The sequence below is a fragment of the Cololabis saira genome, chromosome 2 (genome assembly GCF_033807715.1).
Source record: "Cololabis saira isolate AMF1-May2022 chromosome 2, fColSai1.1, whole genome shotgun sequence".
Classification (NCBI taxonomy): Eukaryota; Metazoa; Chordata; class Actinopteri; order Beloniformes; family Belonidae; genus Cololabis; species Cololabis saira.
In genome coordinates this window covers 41088143-41105509 of record NC_084588.1, presented here as the reverse complement: position 1 = coordinate 41105509, position 17367 = coordinate 41088143, and the positions used below count along the sequence as shown (strand labels likewise).

General features: G+C 41.6%; 2 protein-coding genes across 5 annotated transcripts in view; one reads left to right on the top strand and one right to left on the bottom strand.

Annotated features, from left to right (window-relative positions):
* The first annotated feature begins 232 nt into the window (after positions 1-232).
* Positions 233-15894, top strand: brd7 (bromodomain containing 7). Its single transcript, XM_061735128.1, has 17 exons — positions 233-311; positions 610-803; positions 6686-6779; positions 7797-7854; positions 7991-8135; positions 8336-8446; positions 9359-9528; positions 10108-10222; positions 10490-10565; positions 10963-11070; positions 11160-11295; positions 13321-13441; positions 13531-13653; positions 14248-14329; positions 15070-15213; positions 15485-15625; positions 15709-15894. The coding sequence occupies exons 1-17, from the start codon at positions 263-265 to the stop codon at positions 15780-15782; spliced, it is 1941 nt and encodes a 646-aa protein (XP_061591112.1). The 5' UTR covers positions 233-262; the 3' UTR covers positions 15783-15894.
* adcy7 (adenylate cyclase 7) overlaps positions 14871-17367 on the bottom strand; it is a 38193-nt gene continuing 35696 nt past the window's right edge. For all 4 annotated transcript variants that reach the window (XM_061745719.1, XM_061745736.1, XM_061745728.1 and 1 more), the window contains one exon: positions 14871-17028. In XM_061745719.1, the coding sequence (XP_061601703.1) occupies positions 16882-17028 (147 nt within the window). In that variant the 3' untranslated portion in view covers positions 14871-16881. The remainder of the gene's footprint in view (positions 17029-17367) is intronic.

Here is a 17367-nt window from a genome sequence, read left to right as displayed (position 1 = left end):
GCAACATTGGCTTCTTTGAAAAATAATTATCCAAAACAAGACAATAAATGTAATTTCTCCCTTTACTTACTGATGGTGGCTGCTTGCTCACAACAGTAGGATAACGCGCCCGGGATTTGCGGATGAGGTGAATTTCAAAGCCTCTCCCGCCATCTCGTGGATGCAAGTGTGACGTCATGAGCAGTGGCGCGTGTTTTTCCCGCCACGCCGACAGGCGGCGCTGCAGGAGCTGCGCGCGCACTCACTCATCACAACACAAACAATGGGGAAGAAGCACAAGAAACACAAGTCCGACAAACATGGATATGAAGGTATAATATTGTAAATAACTCGAGCTTTTATCGTAATAAATCCCAGATTTATTGGTATTACTTAGTATTTAAACACGGCGGCTTGATTCCCGGGTTTATAGCGATTATATCGCTAGCTTGTTAGCTTAGCTGACTAGTCATTTAACTGTTTATGTGATTCATGGTCCACATGTACACATTTGTTCTGCATTTGCAAGCTGGTTTTGGTCTTTAAACCCTATTGGATAAAAAAATAGAGGTTTTAGCCTTAGAGGACGTGGTTGTGTGTGTGTTGAGCTCCTCTGGGTTTGTTCCGCAGAGTTTGGAGACAGACCTCTGAAACTGGTGCTGAAAGTTTCTGGTAACGAGGTGACCACCGGCAGCTCCAGCCGGGACACCTTCTACGAGGAGACGCCGGCCGACTCCGGCAAGCAGAAGGAGAAAAAGAAGAAAAGGAAGAAGGATAAAGATAGAAACCTCGGATCCCCCGACAGTACCAAAGGGAAGAAGAAGGTGAAAGCATCCAAGATGCCTCCTCCATCCTGTAGAGCAGGGGTTCCCAACCTTTTTTGTGCCGGGGACCAGCAGAAGTATAAACAAAAAGCTCAGGGACCGGTTGACAATTTATGTCAATTTTAATAAACATTTTAGAAAAAAACAATGCATTTTAAAATGCAGGCTATCATCAGCGACGTTAGCTGATGTTGTGGCCTTTAAAACTTGCTTCTGCAAATCTAACTCACGTTTTTTCCTTTCGAAAAAATCCACTGGTTTGTCTTTGAGAGAAAGATGTTTTGTATTTAAGTGTCTTTGGAGCTTGGATGGCTTCATTGCTTCGTTGGCGAGCGTTTCTCCACATAAAACATAGTGGGTTTGGCGCCATCGGCGTCGCCAGACAGATTTTACTGGGGCACGTGCCCCAGTATTGATCTGCAGTGCCCCAGTAAAAATTTCACCAGTAAAAAATGAATTTCGGAGTTTTAACTCCACATAGAATACACCAGTGTTGTGCATGAACGCATTCAAATGAACGAATAATCCTTCTCATTTCACCAGCGGGCGGCGCGCATATTTAAAATGCTCGACGAGCCCGGTGCAGTCTTTACGAATGAAGGCTGATTTATGGTTCCGCGTTAGACCAACGCGGAACCTACGGCGTAGGATACGCGGCGTGCGGACCGTATGCTTCACGTCGCCTGCCGCGTACCTTACGCTGTAGTCCGCGCCGTCGATTTAACACGGAACCATAAATCAGCCTTGACCAGTGAAGAGAGAGACGTTGCAGACGCAGCGTCAGCGAGCCGTCAGATGATGATCCGCTTATCATTATCTGCAGTACTCGAGTTGAAGGGGGATGAGGGGGGATGGCATCCCCCCTGAAATAAAAACGGTCCAAATCATCCCCCCTGTAAAACTGCCATCCCTCCTTTCCATCCCTTATGTCATTTCATCAATGAATGTGGTTTTACTGCTATTTCAACATTTAGAGTCATCACCAGAAAAATAACTCCATAAAAATAACTTATTTGACAATTTTCACCTGTTTCAAGTACATTTTCACTTGAAATAAGTAGAAAAATCTGCCAGTGAGACAAGATTTATCTTCTTATTACAAGCAAAAAAAATATTGTTCCCCTGGCAGATTTTTCTACTTATTTCAAGTGAAAATCTACTTGAAACAGGTGAAAATTGTTGTTTTTTTCCAGTGATGAGTCTTGTTTTAAGTGTAATAAGATTTTTTACTGAAATGAGAAATTTTAACTAGAAATAGAACAAATATTCTTTTAAGATTTAGAGTTTTTGCAGTGATCCATTTTACTTATCCTGTGAAGGACAGAGTCATATTGATAATTTCAGAAAAGTGTTTTTTATTGTTGTGTTTTGATGTATTTGATGTAAGCCCAGTGGATATTTAAAGCTTACAGAAGGCTGCATTTAACTGCTGCTATGTCATTCCTGCAGGATTTCTGCAGGTGTTTTGGTCAGTGCTATTATTTGTAATATATTATATTATTTGTAATGAGCACAAATTATCTGTCCCCATATGATAAAATCCACCATCCCCCCTGATTTTTTTTTTACAACTCGAGTACTGATTATCTGCGGGAATTTTACACATCGTCTCCCAAAGAGTCTGACGGTAGGAAACTAACCTTTCTGTGAAGATTATGTCTGAGAAAACAAGTCTGAACGTCTGCCTCGTCAACTTCACATTTGAAACGTCATGTGGAGTTAAAGCATCAGTCCAGTGGGAGAAAATATCTGCTAGTCCTTGACAATCAAAAAAGTTCCCAGAAAGACCAAGAGGTCTGATTTCCCAGTAACAGGTAGACAAATTGATAATGCACTACAATGTTGGAGATTTACAGCCTCTGAATAAAGTTGAAACGCCATTAGGACAATACATGATTGTATTCAGCAGGGGTCTCCAACCCTGTCCTGCATGTTCTACATGTTTCCTGCATCATCACACCTGATTCTAATTAATGGTCCTAATTAGCTTGTCATCAAGGTCTTGACACTTCTGTTGATGACACAGCCACTTGTATCACGGTGTGCTGAAGCAGGGAAACATCTAAAACATGCAGGACAGGGTTGCCTCGAGGACCAGGGTTGGGAAACACTGATTTAAAGCACCATTTCAGCTTTTTTATTATAAATAAGTGCTAAAAAATTTTTTGCTCGTGCGCTCCGCGCACTCGCATGCATTCTCTGTGCCCCAGCTGTGCCCCAGTACAATCTTAAGTCTAGTGACGCCCCTGTTTGGCGCCTCCAAATCGCCCGTTGCAACAAATCCGTATTTTATATACATAATGTCGTACTTACGATTAAAGCTTTTGCTTTTCTTTTTGGTAGGATTTTCCACTTGTTCATCACTATTTCTTTTACTCGAACAACCAGTAAAGAAACGGCTCATGGAGGTTTGCTGAGGTCCGCTCATCTCTGCAGCTGACTGTACCTAACCTGCATACAGCACCTGTGCATTGCGCTGTTCAGTCCGGTCAGGTACCAGAACTTATTGTCCGCCAAGCCATGACAGGGCTGCCACTCAAAGAAACACATTTCGATTTATACAAGTTTTGGATGAAATGATATGACAAAAAAATGCAAAAATTGTTTTCTTAAATTTAGTATGAGGTTGCTTTAATTATGTGGCAAATGATAATAAACACGAGAAAGATGGGTACTTCAATGAAAAATAGATATTTTATTCAACTTTGCTGCTGTCATTCATGCAGGGAGACACCTAAAACATGCTGGATAGGTCTCTCCAGGACCGGAGTTGGAGACCCCTGTATTATGCTCTTATTTATTCATGTAATAATCTACAGGTGGAGGTCGGAAAATTTGAATATATTGCAAAACTTCATTCGTAGTAAATTCAACTTAAGGTGAAACAAATATTATTTCCCACTACATGCAAAGTGAGATATTTCAAGCCTTTATTTGTTATAATTTTGATGATTAGCCTATGGCTTACAGTTTATGAAAACCCCAAATAAAAAATCTCAAAAAATTAATTAAACAATTCAATCATCAAAATTATAACAAATAAAGGATTAACATATATTGTTTTGCTTGTAATGAGACTATGTACTGTAATATACATGTATTACGCGTATAACCATCTCCCGACGAATATTTAATTCTCTGCGCATTAATTCTGCACCTTCATCAATTGTGTCTTCATCAAAAGGACATGCCGTGTTCGTGACAATGGACTTCTAATATATATATGCAGTACTCGAGTTGTAAAAACAATTCAGGGGGGGTGGTGGATTTGATCATATGGGGACAGATAATTTGTGCTGATTACAAATAATATAATATATTACAAATAATAGCAGTGACCAAAACACCTGCAGAAATACTGCAGGAATGACATAGCAGCAGTTAAATGCAGCCTTCTGTAAGCTTTAAATATCCACTGGGCTTACATCAAATACATCAAAACACAACAATAAAAAACACTTTTCTGAACTTATCAATATGACTCTGTCCTTCACAGGATAAGTAACATGGATCAATGCAAAAACTCACAATCTAGAATATTTGTCCTATTTTTAGTTAAAATCATTTTAGTAAAAAACATCTCATTACACTTAAAACAAGACTCATCACTGGAAAAAAAAACAATTTTCACCTGTTTCAAGTAGATTTTCACTTGAAATAAGTAGAAAAATCTGCCAGTGGAACAAGATTTTTTTGCTTGTAATGAGAAGATAAATCTTGTCCCACTGGCAGATTTTTCTACTTATTTCAAGTGAAAATTTACTTGAAACAGATGAAAATTGTCAAATAAGTTTTTTTTCTGGTGATGACTGTAAATGTTGAAATAGCAGTAAAACCATATTCATTGATGAAATGACATAAGGGATGGAAAGGAGGGGTGGCAGTTTTATAGGGGGGATGATTTGGACCGTTTTTATTTCAGGGGGGATGCCGTCCCCCCTCATCCCCCCTCAACTCCAGTACTATATGACTCTGTTTTTAATGACAGACGGCAGAACTTCGCCAAAACTCGCCTGTTGACTGAATGAATGAGGAAATCAAATGTGCGTGTGTCTCTGAAAGAGGCGGAGACGCAGAGAAACTCCAGGTTTCACGATATAAACCTGGTCCCGACCAGGTTAGTTTGAGAGAGTCTGTTACTACGGTAACTGGCCGAGAGCTTAAGTTACCTCTCTTTGTGAAACAGGCTAGAGTTACCTCTCTTTCTCTGGTTTGAGTTACCTCCCTTTGTGAAACGGAAAACTCAGTTTCCCTCATTTCAGGGTTAACAGACTCAGAGTTTTCACTAAACCTGCTTTGTGAAACGGACCCCTGCTCATCATTGATCAGCATCTGCAGTATTGATCAGTGAGCGCAGTCGTCTGGTGCGGGGAGACGCAAAAAAGAAAAAAAAAAGAAAAAAAGCAGCGCTGAGACGCGGGTCTCGGCAGAGATTGTATGAGGTGAAGTGAAGTGAGATGCCTCACTCCATTGGGAAAAAAACGTCTGGTGACAATTGCCGACGATTTTGATTATCGCTTTTTGTCGACAACGTCGTTGCAGCCCTAATTATGATCGGAACACAAGCCATTCCACGGCCCGGTAGTAACAGCTCTACGGACCGGTACCGGTCCGGGGACCGGGGGTTGGGAATCACGGCTGTAGAGCAGTGGTCCTCAACCTTTTTTCAGTGATATACCCAGTACTCGAGTTGAGGGGGGATGGCATCCCCCCTGAAATAAAAACGGTCAAAATCATCCCCCCTTTCCATCCCTTATGTCATTTCATCAATGAATGTGGTTTTACTGCTATTTCAACATTTAGAGTCATCACCAGAAAAATAACTTTTTTGACAATTTTCACCTGTTTCAAGTAAATTTTCACTTGAAATAAGTAGAAAAATCTGCCAAAGGGACAAGATTTATCTTCTCATTATAAGATAAAATAAAATCTTGTTCCACATGCAGTTTTTTCTACTTATTTTAAGTGAAAATCTACTTGAAACAGGTGAAAATTGTCGTTTTTTCCAGTGATGAGTCTTGTTTTAAGTGTAATGAGATTTTTTTTACTAAAATGAGACATTTTAACTAGAAATAAGACAAATATTCTTGTTAAGATTTTGAGTTTTTGCAGTGATCCATTTTATTTATCCTGTGAAGGACAGAGTCATATTGATAAGTTCAGAAAAGTGTTTTTTATTGTTGTGTTTTCATGTATTTGATGTAAGCCCAGTGGATATTTAAAGCTTACAGAAGGCTGCATTTAACTGCTGCTATGTCATTCCTGCAGTATTTCTGCAGGGTTTTTGGTCAGTGCTCTTATTTGTAATATATTATATTATTTGTAATCAGCACAAAGGATCTGTCCCCATATGATAAAATCCACCATCTCCCCTGATTGTTTTTTACAACTCGAGTACTGGATGTACCCCCTGTGAAATATTTTTATATTACCCCCTAACCATCGCAAAGTACTTTTTTGTTTTGAAAAAAAAAAAGACCTAAAACAGAGCACTGTGCCACCAGTAACTGATTTATTAAACATAAAAATATTGCTGCTATGCTTCAACCACGACTCCATCGTTGGTCCAAGTGATTGACAGGTTAGGTGGAACCATCCTGGTGTGGGGGATACTCTGCGGTTTTAGGATAATAAGTTGAATAGCCTACTCCTGAAGATAAAATTCATTTTATGAATTTAGACTTATATTTTCCTCAATTATTTATTAAATATTTATTTTGAAAGGATTTTTGCATGGATGCTACTTTTTAAATATATGTATATTTTAAAATCACGCGTACCCCCATTTGAGAACCACTCCTCTAGAGGAGATGGTTGAGGACCTTTACCCTCCCAAATGTGATGTTTTATCCTCATTATTGTCTTGTTTACGTTTCTGTTAGATCACTAAGAAGAAGAAAGGACAGGATGCAGAAGCAGATGACGAGAGGGAGAGGAGCAGAACTCCCATCCGCTCAGAGCTGGATAAACAAGAAGGTGGGAAATCATCCAGGGATTGTTATCAGAGCTTCAGTCAACTTTAACTCATATATTTAACTCATTTTTTTTATTATACATTTTTAAAAGGATACATGTCCAGTGCAGTATATATACAAATAATTTGAAATACACTTGTGTGAAAAAGTTTTTGCCCCCTTCCTGATTTCTTTTTTTTTTTTTTGCATGTTTGTCACACTTAAATGTTTCAGATCATCAAACAAATCTAAATATTAGACAAAGATGACACAAGTAAACACAAAATGCAGGTTTTAAATGAAGGTTTTTATTATTAAGTGGGAAAAAAAATCCAAACCTACATAGCCTGGTGTGGAAAAAGTGGGGCAAGGGGCCAAACACTTTTTCACACAACTGTATGTAGCAAATCCAGAATACACACACAGCAATGATTCATAAAATACTTTGTAAAACCAGAATTTTTATCAAAAATAATCAATCATGAAATAATTTTCAGATTTACTGAAAGGAGGGAAATGGAGGAAAATACAGCCATCCATGCATCTATCCATCCACCCATCTGCTGTATAATAGCCTAAACTTTATGTCTGTGCTGGGGCATTTTGTTTGGTGTTGAAGTGATCTTGTTTAACTTAAAAAAAAAAAAAAAAAAAGTATTTGTTGGCAAAGGAAAGGGTGTCTATGAAATGCTGTTTACCCCGTGACCTGTGAAAATTAGTAATTCAATTCTGATTGTTAGGTAATTCTGATTGTCTTTTTTTTTTAAAACGTTCTTTTTATTATGCATTTTTAAAATTAGACATGTCCAGTATATATACAAATAATTTGAAATATGTAGCAGATCCAGAATACATACACAGCAATGATTCCTAAGGTCCTCAGTGAATCCAACATTTCAGGCAGTTCCCAGGTACACTTTGCCAAATTTAGCTGTAAAAAGGCACCTCTGACCACTAATTCCAAATATCAGTCTTTCCAGAGAAATATAGTCCACTATCAACGACTTAACTCATGTATTTTAATTCTTCTCTCTCGTAGAAAAAGAGCAAACTCCGCTGCAGGAAGCATTGAATCAGCTCATCAGGCAACTGCAAAGGTGAAGCATTGAACCTGTTGTTGAACTCTTGTTATTTTTGTACAATATGTCTTCAAAGACTTTGGACTAAAGTCTTACTTGCACTTTTTTTTCCTTTTTTTTTTTTTTTTTTTGCAACTGCAAATCTACTCTGCAGGAAAGACCCGAGTGCATTTTTCTCGTTCCCGGTGACAGACCTCATCGCGCCAGGCTACTCCTCGATAATCAAACGCCCCATGGACTTCAGCTCAATGAAGGACAGGGTAAAGAAAGAGTGTTACCAGACGCTGGATGAACTGAAGGTACGTGAATCAGTCCACTCAGAAATCAGAGGTAGATAAATCAAAACAACTGATGCCTAGAAGGTGTTGCTCATGTAGGATGAATGTTTTACCATACAAACTTGAATAATATAGCAAAACTGTGAAGGAACGATCATTAGTTTAGTCAGAAGGACAAGATTTATACACATCCCTAAACTGTCAAGTATGTGTCGCTGCAGGTGGATTTCAGAATAATGTGTGAAAACGCCATGATTTACAACAAACCCGAGACGATCTACCATAAGGCTGCTCGGAAACTGTTGCACACTGGCATGAAGATCCTGAGCCCGGTATGAAGATGATTTATTCAGAATAACACCTCTGTGTGGGTTTGCAGACTGCCAAGTTGCTCCTTGCCGGCTTGTGACCCCGAACACGATGTAAAACCCTTCAGCATGAATAATGTAAAGGTTAAATTAAGTCATTTTATTGCTTCAGATGCAGACATGTTATTTAAAAACTGTGTGTAGTTAGAGTTCAGTCTTTCCAATATTCTTTGTCTGCTGCAAGATGTCTTTTGTTTTGTCATTTTGAGCTAATATCTGACCTGCCACATTCATGCCTACTTTTGTTTTTAAATGTGCAAGTGCTTTTTTGTGGGGATTTTCTTTTCAAATTATGTGTGAAGGTATCAACACTAGAAAGCATCAGGCTGCACACATAGCCAGTTTAGTGTGTGCACACTGCATTTAAACCCGAGTATTGGGACTGCTGTACGGTGAATCATCAATACTGATCTTTTCCGACAGAAATTATGTCCATTGTGGCATTTAAAATTAAAGATTGGATTGCAACAAGACCCCCACTGAGAAGACTTAATTCATTAATTTGGAAAAACTATTAGCCTAATACACCTCAACACACACTCAGACACCAAACCATCTCTTCAGATTGCTGAGCTCTCATCAGGGGAGTTTTTAAACTCTAAAGATCTGATCACATAACATAAATGCTTTTTTTTTTATTGAATACATGTGGTGTTTATCTACTCTAATATTAGTGATGCATCTGCTTTCAGAGTCTTAAAACAGTCAAATAAGGCCTGTTTTTGCAATGATTCAACAGACGGGGGCAGCAGAAAGCATCAAATATTATTTCAAGCATTCAAGAGAGCTTCAGCAATAGCAGTTTTTTTTTCCTCTCTCTCTTCACTTGTTTTCTTTCATAAATTAAAAAAAAAAACTGTTCTGCTCTTCCAATAGGAAAGGCTGGAGAGCCTGAAGCAGAGCATAGTGTTCATGTCTGGCCTGGACCCCTGCACCAAACAGCCGCTGAAGACTGAGGACCAGGGGGGGGGCGGCCAGGACCCGAGCAAGGCGGGATCCGTGACCACCGACACCAGCGAGCGCTCCCAGACGCCCAGTATTCCCAGGTGCTTCAGACAGGGCCAGAGACGCACTGAAAACCCAGTCACAGATGTCTCAGAAATAGTTCAGAGTGATATGAGTGACGCTAATAAAACTTGTCAGAACCAGCATGTTCATCCCCTGTCTGCAGAGCGTTGCTTCCCTTTAGCTTAACTCTTTCCCGGCCCTGGTTATTCCTCCCAGGAGCTGAGGGCTGAGAATGTGAAGTATGCCTGACAACATGCCGGGACCTGTCAACTGTTGTAGCTGTACATCATCTACATCGCTTTAGTTTCCACCCCTGCTGCTGAACTGAAATCATTTGTCAGATAATGACTCATTGTCAGAGAAGTATCCTCAGAAAGCCGGCTGCTATGCTCATTCAGCTACGCCTTAAAGCAGAAAAATCAATGACGTTTATTGGCGTCAGCAAAAGCTCACAGACCGACGATACGTGAAACAGATGAATGTCGGCATTTTATGAAACAAAAAAGCTTGTGTGAGCTGTGAGCGTGATTTCCTGTTGTCGGTACAAAGTGAAAAGCCTTTTGGTTCACGGTCAGAGTGTCTCATCCGTCTTCTTTCAATTTGTTTTTCCTTTGCAGACAGGACAAAGACTCCAAGGACGAAGCGGCAAATGCAGAGAAGGAGCTTCAGGAAATCCGCAAGGTCATCGAAGAGTCTGGAGGAAAGCTGTCTAACAGGCTGCTGCAGAGTGATGTGAGAAACCGCCATTAAAGGAGTGTGACATCAATGTACCTGCTTTTAAAAATGCTGTGATCCTCAGGTGGCAGCATGATGGGGGGGGAGGCAACATTTCCCCCATTTTTGAGGAAATATGCATACTTTTAACTCCACATTCAGTGTTTGTGGTGACCTTTTTTTCTTAAATATTGGTTATTAGTGAAACCCCCCCCCCCCCCCCCCCCCCCCTTATTTTTTTCTACTCCCCACTGAAATGTAGTTGACGGTGTATTTGTTCTCCAGGTAGAGTTTGTGAGGCGGAAGTCTGATGGCTCCACCACTCTCGGCATCCTGAACTCGGCAGATCCGTCAGCAGGAGGTCGGTCCATTTTTAAAAGCTTAAAAGAACTCAGACAATTACTCACTTTTGAAAAAGAAGAAAAAAGCTTATGGTCGTCATTTATATCTGACATAAAGCTTGAATTTATTTCACATTTGCAAAAATGTTTTCAAGCAAATCCATTTCAGATTTATTTATTGTAAATAGAACAGGGTTTTCTCGGCCTTTCATGAACCTAAACTGTATATTTGCAGTCTGACATGTTTCTACAAAGTACAAATCATAAGTAGTTTATCTTGGACTCAGAGAAATACTCGTCACTGATTTCAAATATAAATACTCTGACGGCTACTTGACGTGGAACATGATGTTTATGTGCAGCGCGGGCTTGAATGAACTTATATCCTGCTCAAAGTGTGAATGTTTGCTGTTGCAGATGCTGGTTACTGTCCCGTTAAACTGGGCATGATGTCCACTCGGCTGCAGAGCGGTGTGAACGCGCTGCAGGGCTTCAGGGAGGACAAGAGGAACAAGATCACTCCAGGTACCGGTCTGAGCCAGTTTTTTTGGTCTTACATACCAGATACTCCCATAATAGGCAATGAGCTTCCTTGTCTTTGACACCTTCCCCAGTTTGCTACTTAAACTACGGACCATTCACCTCCTTCGCACCCACTTATGACTCCAGCTTCGCCAACGTCAGCAAGGACGACTCTGACCTTATCTACTCGTTCTACGGAGAGGAGTCCAGCCCTCGGGGCTCAGACAGGTCGGTGCATCAGACACACTCCAGCTCTGAGAGATGCACACATTACATCACCGGAGGCATTCCTGTCCGATTACCTTCCAGATGTTCCTCTTTTCCCGTTTGTCTTTGCTTGGTTCGGTCGGTCTAGAGGAGGTCAGCGGCCAGCTGTGGACGGAGCCTCACTGACATCATCCTCCTTTATTCTCCCTCGCAGGAAACTCAATACCAACTTGGTTTACTGCCTCTTATGTAGCTCCGAGGTGTTTACCGTTCAATAAACAAATTGAGGGAAGGGGAAAACTTGTGACGTTAATGTCCCTGAAAAGCTTTTCTCTTCAGCATTTTTGTTGTCGGAGAACAACGAGAGTGGGAAATAACATCCAGAAATACTAGTGCAGCACTTTCATCATAGCAGAGAGAGGAGCTAAAACCCTGTTTTAAGCACAAACTGCGAAAATTGCTTCTTTAGCTCTGTATAACTGGATTCTTTACTTGTACCGTAGCAGTTAGTTTCAAAATCTTTTTTTTAGTGGTGGGACTCGATTAAAAAAATTAATCTAATTCATTAGAGGCTTTGTAATTAATTAATCGCAATTAATCGCATATCAATATTTGACACGATAAGCAAAATTTTTCAATTTAAATGCATGTTGGTATACGACTGAATCATTGAATTGACACATAAATGGGCTTAAACAACAAAATTGTGTTTATTTTGATAACTGAGTGTTAACATAAAGTGCAATATGAATAAAGGGATTATGATTGCATTGTCCACAAGGCACAATCATAAATTCAAGTTAGCTATATTCAAGCTTTTTCAGGACTTTTTGTAAACTGTCTATGTCTAAAACACATTGTTTTTGTTTAGTAAAATTAAACGGGTAACTTCTACCGGGAACTCGTGCAATGAGAAACATTCCGCACTGTTTGGAGTGCAAAAGTAAATTGCGATTAAATGCGTTATTTTTTTTTGTTGCGTTATTTTTCTGTAATTAATTAATGCGATAAAGTCCCAGCCCTACTTTTTTTATACGATGGACTTTTCTTTCATAATTTCACAGCAGCATCAGTGTCACTTACTGTATCTCTCACCTGCCGGCCAATCACAATGCTGCAGCCTCTGAAACGGGGCTCTCAAACCCGGCAGGCAGGTGAGCTAGTTAAACGTCTGAGAAGGGGAGGGATCCACGTCAGGTCCCAGTTGCTAGGTGACAAGGATGCTTCCTTGGGAGTAGTTAGCTGATATCAAGTAGTTTTTCCAAGTTGGACTGAGTCGCACGGTATCTTCCTAGCTGTCAGTGAAAAGCTGCGTCTTTAGTCGTGCTAATGAGGAGGAGGAGGAGACGAGCTGCTGCGGAGAGAAAGAGGACGTGGGTTGGTGAGACGCTCAACAATGACGGGAGAGTTTAGGAGCGTTCAGGGGCTGACAGCTTTCAGTTGTAGTTCAGGATGAGTCGGGAGCGGTTTGACAGCTCGGGGAGGGGGGGGGTAGACGCAGAGGCAGAGGCAGAGATAGCATCCAGATAGCATACGAAGCTGTAACGCCGGGACAATGAGCTGCTGATTCTCCTTGAGGTCTGTGAGGTTCTCTGCGTCCAGCCGTCATCCGAGAGCTGCACCCACGTTTAACACTTTTAACTTCTTCCTAGTCAAAAACCTCATTCCACAGCAGAGCAGTGTTTTGCAACTGGTGTGTCGTACTAAACACACTAATTTATCCGTATGTGACGTGATCAACTGTTTCTGTCCTCACAGCTTCTGTATTCATGGTTACTTTTGCTTAACTGGTACATAACTTTATTCAGAGACTGTAGTTGCTGCCCTGCTGCTCTTGTGTGTCGTCACCTGCTGGATCTTTTCATTTGATTTCAGATCTATAGAAATGTGTTATTAGCTTCTTTCCGGCATGTCCTCACTCACCTTTGCCTCACTGGGCAAATGCAGTCACTTTCCCAGGAAATTTCAGCTGCATTGAGATCAGTTTCTCATTTTCTCATTCAGATGTAATTGATTTGTGTCGTGTTTTTGTGTGTGTGTGTTTAGCACTAGCAGTCTGTCGGAGTTCCTGGCCAAACCAGATGAATACAGGTTCAAACTAGCAGACAACTTTCTGGATGCGATGACCAATGGAGAACATTCAAGGAGCCTAAAGGCCACCGAGCCAGTAAGAAGCTTCATGACTCTCGCTCCTGATTATAGCAGCTCAGGTAGAAGTTGTTGAGTAAAACAGTTTTTGTTTTTCAACCTTTTAAGCAGGTACAAGAGTCAGCAAATACTCAAGTGGACAAGGATGAGGTGAGTTTGTCCTCATTACCTTCTCTATACTGTGTTTTTACAAAAGTTGTCCAAGAGCAGCAGAGACAAACAAGTATAATATGACAATAAATCAATGCGTTGTGCGTAACACAAACCCTGCTGCTCGGCAGCTCCGTGGAAAGCCCGTCACGTGTTCTCCCACTGCAGCCAGTGTGAGTATCCTTCATTTAATTTGAGATGGTTCCTGCATCCAGCAGCTGTGTCAACACGGCGGGGGCTGGCCGTTCGCTGCGATCCGTCCGCGCATGGAAAGAACTTTTCCCCTGAAGACACAGTAGGGCTACTTGCTGAGGGTCCGACGCCGAAGAATGTGGAGGGGACCGTGTTTTCCTTCGGTGCCCGCTGGCTGCGAGGCTGAATCGCTCCTCAGAGCAGCGGAGGAAACCAGAGCGGCGGCCCCACCTCCCGGCGCACACAGCAACCTCTGTGCTGGCTGTTTGCTGCTTTTGGCCGCGCTCCAGTTTACACTCATCCCCTGCTCAGTTGTTGCAGCTTTTGATTAGGTTTGATTTTGTTGGAACGGAGAAGCAGCACGAGAGAAGAAAAAAAAAAGGCTTCAAAAGGCCACGATGTTCCCTTGACGCATCAGCTGTCCAGTACAGAATGCGTTTTGTAATCTGGCCAAACATGTCGTTTCCCCTCCGTCTCTCGTAGGTAGCTGAGGCCGAATCAGCCCCCCGGCTGGATGTCCCGCGCTCGGCTGCAGGCACGCAGACGGCCGAGGAGCTCTCTGCCGGTAAAACCTCGCTCTGGTCTACATTCTGAATTGAAAATTACCTTTTCAAAGTATCTTCATGTCTTTACGACCTCAGCACACACACACACACACACACACACTTTCTTCAGAAGAAGTAAAGCACCAAGACATATTCAGAAGTCTTGAATGCTCTTTTCTTCTATGCTTTTGACGTTAAACATCAACTAAACATTGCTGTGTGTGTATCAGGCACCTGGACTTTAAATGCCTGCATGCAGAAGGTTGTTTTTAATGTATTTGTTATAGATCAGCATCATTAAGCGCAAACTAAACATGAGTAGCTGTCAAAAGCACGATGACTTTGTGGGCAAGTTTATCTGAAGAGCAGATAATTTGATCCCAGGTCTCTGTTTCTGTATTTTACAGCCCTTTGACATGAAGCCCATTAATCAGATGAGGTAAAGTGTAATATATATAAGAGGACTTGCCTCATCGATGAGAATAGCTGAAAAATACACGTGCATGGATCATAGTTTGCTCTGAATTAAGACAAACAAAAGACAACCGCTTTAAATCCACACCAAGTTTAATGTTCTAATATTAAGTGAGATTTATAACCCAAAAACATTATATTCTAACCGTCTGCACATGTTTCACAGAAGTTTGTAATCAGACTTCAAAATCAGTTGATCCCCGTGTGTCTGGCTCCAGGAGAATGGATGTGTTGTGCCCTGAGGAAGTAACTCGTGTGTGTGTCGTCTGCCCCGTATCTGTTACAGGAGCGATACACTTCCAGCAGAAACTGGACGAGACCACAAAGCTCCTGCGTGACTTGCAGGAGGCCCAGAACGAGCGTCTGAGCACCAAACAGCCACCTAACATGATCTGCTTGCTGGCCCCGACGGCCAAGGAACTGGAGCTGGGTAAGAGAGAGTCCCGCTGCATGGGCCCTTTGTTCCCCGACCGCAGCCTTGGCACCCGCCGTACACCAACAATCCCTCATCTATCTAGTTAGTCTCACAAAGGTGCGGTTTGTCTGCTAGACTCAGACGAGTGTGCATCGTTAAGGTGATCCGACTCAAATCCCTGTGGAGCTTTTTTGTAATTTTATCCTTCTAGAGAGATGTGTACTTTAAAATATTCATGATTTCGTTTCTATCACTAATATACATCCTGCGTTATCATGTACTGCAGCTGAGAAGGTGACGGGGAACCTGACTGAACTAACGGGCCAAGTAGCTCCGTGTGACGTCAGCAGCATCCACGCCATCAGGAAGGCCATGGGTGTCGCTCTGCGCCCAGAGCCGCCCGAGCCCCTTTTAGACCTCACAGCAGGTAAAACACCACATTTATGTAACTGTCCTGCTTGTCAAGTTAGACGTAATGTAACATTTCAGTAACACTCTGCACGTCTTCAGTGCAGGACGCCGGGGAACCGATGGAGACGGCGTCCGCCTGTCCGGATGGGCCGTCATGCGTTGCTGTGAAATGAACTTCCAACCACCTTCGTTCAGTTCAATTAACTTAAGTTTTGTACAAAAAGGTGCTTGTTGTGTGACATTTGTGTGTATTTCAGTCAAATAAACTCTTTTTATTCATACAAACTTCAGTTGTTTTGTAACGATGCACGACAGATGCAGAAAAACATTTATTACATTCTGTAACTGTACAAAAGTCATTGTCACATTTGTTCACGGAAAGGCTAAAACATTATTATTATTATGATGATGTAACCACAAGGACAACATGTTGGTCTCGGATGATAAGGCCACAAGACGTCAAATTTCAGGAGGCACAGAGAGTGATGGAGTTTAGTCGAGGTGGAAACACGAGCCGGGGTCAGAAACATTCATAGCGGGCAGGTTGTTAGATCATACGGGAAGAACATGCGTCACATTTCCTCCGTGGCTGCGCGTATAAAAACAGGCGGCTAAACACCAGAATAGATGTTAAATCTGAGCAGAAAGACTGAAACGTGAAGCACACACGTATCCAGAAACACGGTGTGTATCTTCTCAAAAGTGACATCTCCAAACTGCACGGCTGGAACCAGATGAGAGAACTAGATCTCCCACTTGAACGTACATTTATGGGACTAAATTCTTAATCAGATGGCATTAGGATGTGTAGCTGTGCCAGAAAGCATGAAAACGTCTTGAAAGTGGAGTTCTTCGGTACCTAAGGTTTATCTCGGAGAAGCAGAGCGGCGTGTCCATGTGCGTGTCAAACGGCAAGAACAAACTGATCCAACAGAATCCACTTATTTAAAAGGACCAAAGAGGTCTTCAAAAATAATGTTCCATTAATACAAGACACACTTGTTCTATCACAGTAATTAGGAGGCAAAAAGGGGTACAAAAGTAACATAAGTGGATGTGTCTGAGAATACAAAAAGACGGTGAGGGAACATACCGACCGCCTCAGTCACCTGATCTGACCCGAGTCCAAAAGTGACATCCAGCAAAAATAAAAAACAAACAAAACAGAGAAGCAGTTTCTGTAAATTCTTTGAAAAACAGGCCGACGCTTTTGTGCAGGAATCTGTAAACTTTTGTCTTGAGTTCGTGAGTCTGTCTCCGGGCGGGCTGGACTCAGCTCAGCCCCATACCTTGCTGCTTGCTCATGTCGGTGCAGACAAAGAAAGTTTTCAGCTCTCCTTTCCCCTTGACATCGATCAGTCCTCGACACTCGCACGAGTAGCCAAGTTTGTGCAGGACGTCAGACGTTTCCTCCGTCACCTGCAGGACGAGCAGAGGAGCAGCTTGTAACAAAGAGATTATCTGCTCCAAGTATCTGGTAGACTTCTCACTTTTAAAAGCTAAATGAAATGTAACGTATTAGTTGGGGAATATGATACACATCAGTGAAGAATAAACACCCCACTTCTCCCCCCGTTACTGTTATGATTAATTAATTTATTTATTTATTACGGATCCCCATTAGTCCTCACTGCAGTGAAGACTATTCTTCCTGGGGTCCAACATTGCACACATAAAACAATAAAATACAACCCTTACAATTAAAACATAACTAAATCTAAACAAAAATCTGAGATGTAATAGAATTCAACCCTTAAA

Bases quoted from the DNA above. Each gene is read 5' to 3' on its own strand.
- brd7 (XM_061735128.1), top strand. From the start codon at position 263: ATGGGGAAGAAGCACAAGAAACACAAGTCCGACAAACATGGATATGAA. The intron at 10,223-10,489 runs GTGAGAAACCGC...TTTGTTCTCCAG, and splicing joins ACAGGCTGCTGCAGAGTGAT to GTAGAGTTTGTGAGGCGGAA. The intron at 13,654-14,247 runs TGACAATAAATC...CGTCTCTCGTAG, and splicing joins AGAGACAAACAAGTATAATA to GTAGCTGAGGCCGAATCAGC.